The following is an 11158-nucleotide window of genomic DNA, read 5'->3' on the forward strand; positions in this document are numbered from 1 at the left end:
TAGAAAACAAGATATTCTAAGCATAACAAAATAAAAATAAATAAATAATAAATTCCAAAATAAAAAATAAATTCCTTGATCTCCTTGATGTGCGTCTCACCCTGACGCATAGCACACGCTTGAAAATGATATAAAAGGAGCTGTCGCGGGACAGAGAGATTGGGCGAACCACGGGGCAGAATCATCTCAGACTCATCTCAGACTCATCTCGGACTCACAGCCTCAAAGAGACACACCGCTCGCAGACCTGCTCAGCATCGCATGGAGTCTCACAGCACGACTTGCTCGACTCCACGCCGCGATCAAGCTCTGCGCGTCACCTGCCTGGGAGATCTGACAACGAACCTACTTACAAATAAAGAGAACCGTCAAACGCTTTACGCCCTTGTTTTTCTAAAACAAGTTGAATGGCTTTAGATTTGCGCACGTGTTGTTTGTACATCTGAAAAAAGTTTTAAGTTTACACACCAGAGCAAATTCCTTACCTACTCTGAGTTGAACGGAAATGAAAATTGTGTCTATCGCGCGTTTTGTTTCACCCGTGAGCAAGCAAAACAACATATGACGTGATATGACGGTTTGCTCAAGGCATGTTGAGTTGGCAAAGCTAATTCCATCCAGAAGAGGGCGGTAACATCTCCGTTACACTCTAAATTCACTAGCATCCAAGAACCTCATGTCATATGGAATATTGGAGAAAGGGTTCGCTTTCACAAACGCAAACTTTCAATAACAATTGTCCAACGCTCACAAAAAAAGAACGCCACGTGGATCCGATGAGTTGCACTGGAATATTTTCATACATTAAAAATGAACCACGACGTAATTGTTTAAACCCAGCATGACCGTGTTTAAACTTTTTCCAGTCCACTTGTTAAAAGAGATCGGAAAGGAGGTCAAGGAGGCACAACATACCTTTCGGGTCAATCGTGTGCTTTAATTGATTATTTATTGCATAAAATAGAAAGAAAACACAAAGGGTGTGTTCTAAATCTGCACCTTATACACTGGGAAATGCAGTAAAATTATCCAATAAACTATCATTTAAATTTTGTTTTACTCCTGACATGCCTGAAGGTAATTTTTAAAAAGCCGTCCTGAGTTTCCTTGTATTATATTTCCTTTTGAAGATTGCTGCATTTTGTGGCATGTCCCCCTGATTCCTCCCCATTTTGGATGTAATAATCAACATCTGGGTGATAAGTGTGAAGGGTTATTATGAAGGCACTGTTGCAAGAACAGCATGTCCTTGTCGTCAAACATTTAAGGCCGCTGACGATTTGAACCGGGAAGAGTAGTTGCTGAGTTTTGGTATAAAAACATGTAAGAGTCACACAGCAGCCTGCGCACAAGTTCAGGAGCACACAAGGGATTCGCCCGCGCCTGCTCCTCCTCAGACATGGAGAAAAAGTCACCCAGCTCCGGACATGCTCGAATCTCTGGAATGTTGAAGCCCTTTTGATCATCACCTGCAAGGAAGAGTGCGCTGCTTGAGATGAGACATCAGATTGAAAAGCGATCGAGGAGACAAAAGAAGTCAGAGTGCATCCTTATCTGCCCTTGTTTAGACTGCTTTATCACAGCAAAACAGTCACAAGCAACCGTTGCATTTTAAAAGCCAAACATGCCAGCGTTTGCACGAACATTTTCGGGAGGAAATACGTACAGCGATACCTTGGCTTACGAACTTAATTGGTTCCCAGACAGAGTGTGTAAGGCGAAAAGTATGTATCCCAAAAATTAATTTTGCATAGGAAACCATTAAAATGAGAATAATCCGTTCTCAGGTCCCCATAAAACATAATTTTCTACTTTCTTATTTTCTAAGCCTTAATCCATCCATCCATCCTCTGCCGCTTATCCGGGGTCAGGTCGCGGGGCAGCAGCTTCAGTAGGGAAGCCCAGACTTCTGTCTCCCTAGCCACTTCTTCTAGTTCGTCCTAGCAGATCCCGAGGTGTTCCCAGGCCAGCTGGGAGACATAGTCTCTCCAGCGTGTCCTGGCTCGTCCCCGGGGTCTTCTGCCAGTGGGGCACGCTCGGACCACCTCACCAGAGAGGCGTCCTGGGGTCATCCTAATCAGATGCCCGAGCCAACTCATCTGGCTCCTCTCTATGTGGAGGAGAAGCGGCTCGACTTTGAGCCCCTCCCGGATGACCGAGCTTCTCACCTTAACTCTCAGGGAGAGCCCGGACACCCGACGGAGAAAGCTCATTTCGGCCGCTTAAATCTGGGATCTCGTTCTTTCGGACACAACCCATAGCTCGTGACCATAGATGAGGGTTGGGACGTAGATCGACGTAGATTGAGAGCTTTGCTTTGTGGCTCAGCTCCTTCTTCACCACGACAGATCGGTACAAAGTCCGCATTACAGCAGACACTGCGACGATCCGCCTGTCGACCTCTCGCTCCTTTACATCCTCATTCGTGAACATGACTCCCAGATGCTTAAACTCCTCCACTTGAGGCAAAATCTCCTCCCCGACCCAGAGAGGGCACTTCACTCTTTTCCGACTGAGAACCATTGTCTCAGATTTGGAGGTGCTGATTCTCATCCCAGCTGCTTTACATTCGGCTGCGAAACGCTCGACAGAGAGTTGGAGAGCTCCAACTGAAGGCCCCAACAGTACCACATCATCAAAAGTCAAAGTCAGCTTTATTGTAAAATATCATCTGCAAAAAGCAGAGATGATATACTGAGGCCACCAAAACAGAAACCGAGAACACTTCGGCTGCGCCAGGAAATTCTGTCCATAAAGGTTATGAACAGAATCGGTGACAAAGGGCAGCCTTGGCGGAGCCCAACCCTTACTGGAAACGGTTCCGACTTATTGCCGGCAATGCGAACCAGACTCTGACATCGGTCGTACAGGGACTGAACGGCCCGTATCAGGCGCTCCTGTACCCCATACTCCAAGCACCCTATTTGCAGTCCACAGCAGCAATTGAAGAGGGATGGGGTTGGGGTGGGAGTGAAAGGATAGAAAACAAGATATTCTAAGCATAACAAAATAAAAATAAATAAATAATAAATTCCAAAATAAAAAATAAATTCCTTGATCTCCTTGATGTGCGTCTCACCCTGACGCATAGCACACGCTTGAAAATGATATAAAAGGAGCTGTCGCGGGACAGAGAGATTGGGCGAACCACGGGGCAGAATCATCTCAGACTCATCTCAGACTCATCTCGGACTCACAGCCTCAAAGAGACACACCGCTCGCAGACCTGCTCAGCATCGCATGGAGTCTCACAGCACGACTTGCTCGACTCCACGCCGCGATCAAGCTCTGCGCGTCACCTGCCTGGGAGATCTGACAACGAACCTACTTACAAATAAAGAGAACCGTCAAACGCTTTACGCCCTTGTTTTTCTAAAACAAGTTGAATGGCTTTAGATTTGCGCACGTGTTGTTTGTACATCTGAAAAAAGTTTTAAGTTTACACACCAGAGCAAATTCCTTACCTACTCTGAGTTGAACGGAAATGAAAATTGTGTCTATCGCGCGTTTTGTTTCACCCGTGAGCAAGCAAAACAACATATGACGTGATATGACGGTTTGCTCAAGGCATGTTGAGTTGGCAAAGCTAATTCCATCCAGAAGAGGGCGGTAACATCTCCGTTACACTCTAAATTCACTAGCATCCAAGAACCTCATGTCATATGGAATATTGGAGAAAGGGTTCGCTTTCACAAACGCAAACTTTCAATAACAATTGTCCAACGCTCACAAAAAAAGAACGCCACGTGGATCCGATGAGTTGCACTGGAATATTTTCATACATTAAAAATGAACCACGACGTAATTGTTTAAACCCAGCATGACCGTGTTTAAACTTTTTCCAGTCCACTTGTTAAAAGAGATCGGAAAGGAGGTCAAGGAGGCACAACATACCTTTCGGGTCAATCGTGTGCTTTAATTGATTATTTATTGCATAAAATAGAAAGAAAACACAAAGGGTGTGTTCTAAATCTGCACCTTATACACTGGGAAATGCAGTAAAATTATCCAATAAACTATCATTTAAATTTTGTTTTACTCCTGACATGCCTGAAGGTAATTTTTAAAAAGCCGTCCTGAGTTTCCTTGTATTATATTTCCTTTTGAAGATTGCTGCATTTTGTGGCATGTCCCCCTGATTCCTCCCCATTTTGGATGTAATAATCAACATCTGGGTGATAAGTGTGAAGGGTTATTATGAAGGCACTGTTGCAAGAACAGCATGTCCTTGTCGTCAAACATTTAAGGCCGCTGACGATTTGAACCGGGAAGAGTAGTTGCTGAGTTTTGGTATAAAAACATGTAAGAGTCACACAGCAGCCTGCGCACAAGTTCAGGAGCACACAAGGGATTCGCCCGCGCCTGCTCCTCCTCAGACATGGAGAAAAAGTCACCCAGCTCCGGACATGCTCGGATCTCTGGAATGTTGAAGCCCTTTTGATCATCACCTGCAAGGAAGAGTGCGCTGCTTGAGATGAGACATCAGATTGAAAAGCGATCGAGGAGACAAAAGAAGTCAGAGTGCATCCTTATCTGCCCTTGTTTAGACTGCTTTATCACAGCAAAACAGTCACAAGCAACCGTTGCATTTTAAAAGCCAAACATGCCAGCGTTTGCACGAACATTTTCGGGAGGAAATACGTACAGTGATACCTTGGCTTACGAACTTAATTGGTTCCCAGACAGAGTGTGTAAGGCGAAAAGTATGTATCCCAAAAATTAATTTTGCATAGGAAACCATTAAAATGAGAATAATCCGTTCTCAGGTCCCCATAAAACATAATTTTCTACTTTCTTATTTTCTAAGCCTTAATCCATCCATCCATCCTCTGCCGCTTATCCGGGGTCGGGTCGCGGGGCAGCAGCTTCAGTAGGGAAGCCCAGACTTCTGTCTCCCCAGCCACTTCTTCTAGTTCGTCCTGGCAGATCCCGAGGTGTTCCCAGGCCAGCTGGGAGACATAGTCTCTCCAGCGTGTCCTGGCTCGTCCCCGGGGTCTTCTGCCAGTGGGGCACGCTCGGACCACCTCACCAGAGAGGCGTCCTGGGGGCATCCTAATCAGATGCCCGAGCCAACTCATCTGGCTCCTCTCTATGTGGAGGAGAAGCGGCTCGACTTTGAGCCCCTCCCGGATGACCGAGCTTCTCACCTTAACTTTCAGGGAGAGCCCGGACACCCTACGGAGAAAGCTCATTTCGGCCGCTTAAATCTGGGATCTCGTTCTTTCGGACACAACCCATAGCTCGTGACCATAGATGAGGGTTGGGACGTAGATCGACCGGTAGATTGAGAGCTTTGCTTTGTGGCTCAGCTCCTTCTTCACCACGACAGATCGGTACAAAGTCCGCATTACAGCAGACACTGCACCGATCCGCCTGTCGACCTCTCGCTCCCTTACATCCTCATTCGTGAACAAGACTCCCAGATGCTTAAACTCCTCCACTTGAGGCAAAATCTCCTCCCCGACCCAGAGAGGGCACTTCACTCTTTTCCGACTGAGAACCATTGTCTCAGATTTGGAGGTGCTGATTCTCATCCCAGCTGCTTTACATTCGGCTGCGAAACGCTCGACAGAGAGTTGGAGAGCTCCAACTGAAGGCCCCAACAGTACCACATCATCAAAAGTCAAAGTCAGCTTTATTGTAAAATATCATCTGCAAAAAGCAGAGATGATATACTGAGGCCACCAAAACAGAAACCGAGAACACTTCGGCTGCGCCAGGAAATTCTGTCCATAAAGGTTATGAACAGAATCGGTGACAAAGGGCAGCCTTGGCGGAGCCCAACCCTTACTGGAAACGGTTCCGACTTATTGCCGGCAATGCGAACCAGACTCTGACATCGGTCGTACAGGGACTGAACGGCCCGTATCAGGCGCTCCTGTACCCCATACTCCAAGCACCCTCCACAGAACTCCATGAGGGACACGGTCAAACGCTTTCTCCAAGTCCACAAAGCACATGTCGGCTGGTTGGGCGAATTCCCATGCACCCTCGAGGACCCTGCTAAGGGTGTGGAGCTGGTCCACTGTTCCGCGGCCGGGACGAAAACCACACTGTTCCTCCTCAATCTGAGGCTCGACTTTCCGACGGACCCGACCCTCTAGAACCCCTGGATAGACCTTTTCAGGGAGGCTGTGGAGTGTGATCCCTCTGTAGTTGGAACACCCCCCCCAGTCCCTCTTTTTAAAAAGGGGGACCACCACCACGGTCTGCCAATCCAGAGGCACTCTCCCCGATGACCACGCAATGTTGCAGAGGCGTGTCAGCCAGGACAGCTCCACAACATCCAGAGCCTTTAGGAAGTCCGGTCGGATCTCATCCACCTCCGGGGCCTTGCTACCGAGGAGCTTTTTAACCACCTCTGTGACTTCAGCCACAGAGATCGGAGAGCCCACCTCGTAGTCCCCAAAGAAGGCGTGTTGTTGGAGTTGAGGAGGTCTTCGAAGTACTCTGCCCACCGGTTCACGACGTCTCGAGTCGAGGTCAGCAGCGCCCCACTCTCACTGTACACAGTGTTAGTGGTGCACTGCTTTCCCCTCCTGAGACGCCGGATGGTGGACCAGAATTTCTTCGAAGCGGTCCGGAAGTCGGCTTCCATGGCCTCACTGAACTCTTCCCATCTTCCCATGCCCAGTGTTTTTTCCTCGGCGACCACCGAGGCTTAAAACTACACAAAATATACCTTATTTTATGTATAATAAATGTGCTATGGTATTATAATTAAAGAAATAAACTGGACTATATAATAAAGTCGTTTTATTCACCTTTGTGATGGTCGTTGATACCTTGATGGCCGGTTTCATCAGCATGAAACATTTGATGAGGAACGTAGCCTTCTTCTTTTACCATCTTGAGGAATGATCCCTTGTAGGTGCTTTCTCTGCGATAATTTTATCTAGTTCCTCATCAATTGTGTTCTGTTGAGCTGGGTTGATAGCATTTTGCATCAAGTGTACAGATGGATTGTGCAGGTTGTTTGTGGAGCCTGATTGATGGGACCTTGCAGTCGACACTATGCCTTTGAACAATCAAAGTTGAAACTCTTTCACTGTCATCTGCCTGTCTCTTTAATGTTTAAACCACCTCCCCTCACTGCTGCGTTCTTGACCAATCACGTGGGTTTAACCGAAGACTGGGGGCGGGGAATAGAGGAGAAAAGAAGTCTGCAGCCATTTTCTTTTTGGAGAACGGCTTCACTCTCTCTCTGTCTGTAAACCCCACCCCCTGCACCGCTGCGTTCTTGACCAATCATGTGGCTCTAACCGAAGACTGGGGGCAGGGAATAGAGGACAAAAACAGTCGGCTGCCATTTTCTTGTTAGGAGAACGGGCTCGTTCGCAAACGACACATCACTCATTGTGGCAGATCCGTGTGTATCCCGAAAAATAGTTTGTATGCCAAGGTAAAATTTCCATAAATTTAACGTTCGTAAACCGAAAGGTTCGTAAGCCAAGGGGTTTGTAAACTGAGGTATCACTGTATGTCATTGCCCCCTCCAAAAAAAAGGGGTGAAGAATCCTCACCGCATCTGTCGGCCATGCTGTCAAAGAAGAGCCAGGAGTGTTGGTCGGAGCCGGATTTGACAAAGGACACGTAGTGGCTAGTGTGAATGCAAAGCACAGCAAACAGCTGCATGGTGTGCCGAGGCGCAGGGGAAGCCGCTTGGGAAGCCGCGGCGACCTCAGCTGGAAACGACAGAAGTTTTGGGGAATGCCCCCGTCGCGAGGAATGACAGTGTACCTTCAAAACAAAGAGTAACACAAAATAAATTGAAAGTACCGTATTTGCAGGTCTATAAGGTGCACCCAAAAGCCTTCATTTTCTTGAAAAGATGTCCCTTATAGGCTGGTGCTTATATGTGTGATCATATTGAGCCACAACAGGTCTCGCAACGACACACCCCCTGTAGAAGTATTGAATAAGCCCAGCCTCTACTCTAGCGCCTTATAATGTGGTGCGCCTTACACTTACAAAAATAAATAAAATATATTTAACCGTCAAACGCTTTACGCCCTTGTTTTTCTAAAACAAGTTGAATGGCTTTAGATTTGCGCACGTGTTGTTTGTACATCTGAAAAAAGTTTTAAGTTTACACACCAGAGCAAATTCCTTACCTACTCTGAGTTGAACGGAAATGAAAATTGTGTCTATCGCGCGTTTTGTTTCACCCGTGAGCAAGCAAAACAACATATGACGTGATATGACGGTTTGCTCAAGGCATGTTGAGTTGGCAAAGCTAATTCCATCCAGAAGAGGGCGGTAACATCTCCGTTACACTCTAAATTCACTAGCATCCAAGAACCTCATGTCATATGGAATATTGGAGAAAGGGTTCGCTTTCACAAACGCAAACTTTCAATAACAATTGTCCAACGCTCACAAAAAAAGAACGCCACGTGGATCCGATGAGTTGCACTGGAATATTTTCATACATTAAAAATGAACCACGACGTAATTGTTTAAACCCAGCATGACCGTGTTTAAACTTTTTCCAGTCCACTTGTTAAAAGAGATCGGAAAGGAGGTCAAGGAGGCACAACATACCTTTCGGGTCAATCGTGTGCTTTAATTGATTATTTATTGCATAAAATAGAAAGAAAACACAAAGGGTGTGTTCTAAATCTGCACCTTATACACTGGGAAATGCAGTAAAATTATCCAATAAACTATCATTTAAATTTTGTTTTACTCCTGACATGCCTGAAGGTAATTTTTAAAAAGCCGTCCTGAGTTTCCTTGTATTATATTTCCTTTTGAAGATTGCTGCATTTTGTGGCATGTCCCCCTGATTCCTCCCCATTTTGGATGTAATAATCAACATCTGGGTGATAAGTGTGAAGGGTTATTATGAAGGCACTGTTGCAAGAACAGCATGTCCTTGTCGTCAAACATTTAAGGCCGCTGACGATTTGAACCGGGAAGAGTAGTTGCTGAGTTTTGGTATAAAAACATGTAAGAGTCACACAGCAGCCTGCGCACAAGTTCAGGAGCACACAAGGGATTCGCCCGCGCCTGCTCCTCCTCAGACATGGAGAAAAAGTCACCCAGCTCCGGACATGCTCGGATCTCTGGAATGTTGAAGCCCTTTTGATCATCACCTGCAAGGAAGAGTGCGCTGCTTGAGATGAGACATCAGATTGAAAAGCGATCGAGGAGACAAAAGAAGTCAGAGTGCATCCTTATCTGCCCTTGTTTAGACTGCTTTATCACAGCAAAACAGTCACAAGCAACCGTTGCATTTTAAAAGCCAAACATGCCAGCGTTTGCACGAACATTTTCGGGAGGAAATACGTACAGTGATACCTTGGCTTACGAACTTAATTGGTTCCCAGACAGAGTGTGTAAGGCGAAAAGTATGTATCCCAAAAATTAATTTTGCATAGGAAACCATTAAAATGAGAATAATCCGTTCTCAGGTCCCCATAAAACATAATTTTCTACTTTCTTATTTTCTAAGCCTTAATCCATCCATCCATCCTCTGCCGCTTATCCGGGGTCGGGTCGCGGGGCAGCAGCTTCAGTAGGGAAGCCCAGACTTCTGTCTCCCCAGCCACTTCTTCTAGTTCGTCCTGGCAGATCCCGAGGTGTTCCCAGGCCAGCTGGGAGACATAGTCTCTCCAGCGTGTCCTGGCTCGTCCCCGGGGTCTTCTGCCAGTGGGGCACGCTCGGACCACCTCACCAGAGAGGCGTCCTGGGGGCATCCTAATCAGATGCCCGAGCCAACTCATCTGGCTCCTCTCTATGTGGAGGAGAAGCGGCTCGACTTTGAGCCCCTCCCGGATGACCGAGCTTCTCACCTTAACTTTCAGGGAGAGCCCGGACACCCTACGGAGAAAGCTCATTTCGGCCGCTTAAATCTGGGATCTCGTTCTTTCGGACACAACCCATAGCTCGTGACCATAGATGAGGGTTGGGACGTAGATCGACCGGTAGATTGAGAGCTTTGCTTTGTGGCTCAGCTCCTTCTTCACCACGACAGATCGGTACAAAGTCCGCATTACAGCAGACACTGCACCGATCCGCCTGTCGACCTCTCGCTCCCTTACATCCTCATTCGTGAACAAGACTCCCAGATGCTTAAACTCCTCCACTTGAGGCAAAATCTCCTCCCCGACCCAGAGAGGGCACTTCACTCTTTTCCGACTGAGAACCATTGTCTCAGATTTGGAGGTGCTGATTCTCATCCCAGCTGCTTTACATTCGGCTGCGAAACGCTCGACAGAGAGTTGGAGAGCTCCAACTGAAGGCCCCAACAGTACCACATCATCAAAAGTCAAAGTCAGCTTTATTGTAAAATATCATCTGCAAAAAGCAGAGATGATATACTGAGGCCACCAAAACAGAAACCGAGAACACTTCGGCTGCGCCAGGAAATTCTGTCCATAAAGGTTATGAACAGAATCGGTGACAAAGGGCAGCCTTGGCGGAGCCCAACCCTTACTGGAAACGGTTCCGACTTATTGCCGGCAATGCGAACCAGACTCTGACATCGGTCGTACAGGGACTGAACGGCCCGTATCAGGCGCTCCTGTACCCCATACTCCAAGCACCCTCCACAGAACTCCATGAGGGACACGGTCAAACGCTTTCTCCAAGTCCACAAAGCACATGTCGGCTGGTTGGGCGAATTCCCATGCACCCTCGAGGACCCTGCTAAGGGTGTGGAGCTGGTCCACTGTTCCGCGGCCGGGACGAAAACCACACTGTTCCTCCTCAATCTGAGGCTCGACTTTCCGACGGACCCGACCCTCTAGAACCCCTGGATAGACCTTTTCAGGGAGGCTGTGGAGTGTGATCCCTCTGTAGTTGGAACACACCCCCCAGTCCTCTTTTTAAAAAGGGGGACCACCACCACGGTCTGCCAATCCAGAGGCACTCTCCCCGATGACCACGCAATGTTGCAGAGGCGTGTCAGCCAGGACAGCTCCACAACATCCAGAGCCTTTAGGAAGTCCGGTCGGATCTCATCCACCTCCGGGGCCTTGCTACCGAGGAGCTTTTTAACCACCTCTGTGACTTCAGCCACAGAGATCGGAGAGCCCACCTCGTAGTCCCCAGACACTGCTTCCTCCAAGGAAGGCGTGTTGGTGGAGTTGAGGAGGTCTTCGAAGTACTCTGCCCACCGGTTCACGACGTCTCGAGTCGAGGTCAGCAGCGC

The 11158-nt window shown here is 47.6% G+C and overlaps 1 protein-coding gene across 1 annotated transcript in view; it reads right to left on the bottom strand.

Moving 5' to 3' along the window:
- Window positions 1-8541: 8541 nt before the first annotated feature.
- The window catches only part of cyld2 (cylindromatosis (turban tumor syndrome) 2), a 20008-nt gene continuing 17391 nt past the window's right edge, over window positions 8542-11158 (bottom strand). The window contains exon 13 of the mRNA XM_089011131.1: window positions 8542-9098. Coding sequence (XP_088867257.1) covers window positions 8893-9098 — 206 coding nt within the window. The 3' untranslated portion in view covers window positions 8542-8892. The remainder of the gene's footprint in view (window positions 9099-11158) is intronic.

The sequence above is a fragment of the Hippocampus bargibanti genome, linkage group LG12, assembly GCF_051943395.1.
Source record: "Hippocampus bargibanti isolate YZ-2025 linkage group LG12, ASM5194339v1, whole genome shotgun sequence".
NCBI lineage: Eukaryota > Metazoa > Chordata > Actinopteri > Syngnathiformes > Syngnathidae > Hippocampus > Hippocampus bargibanti.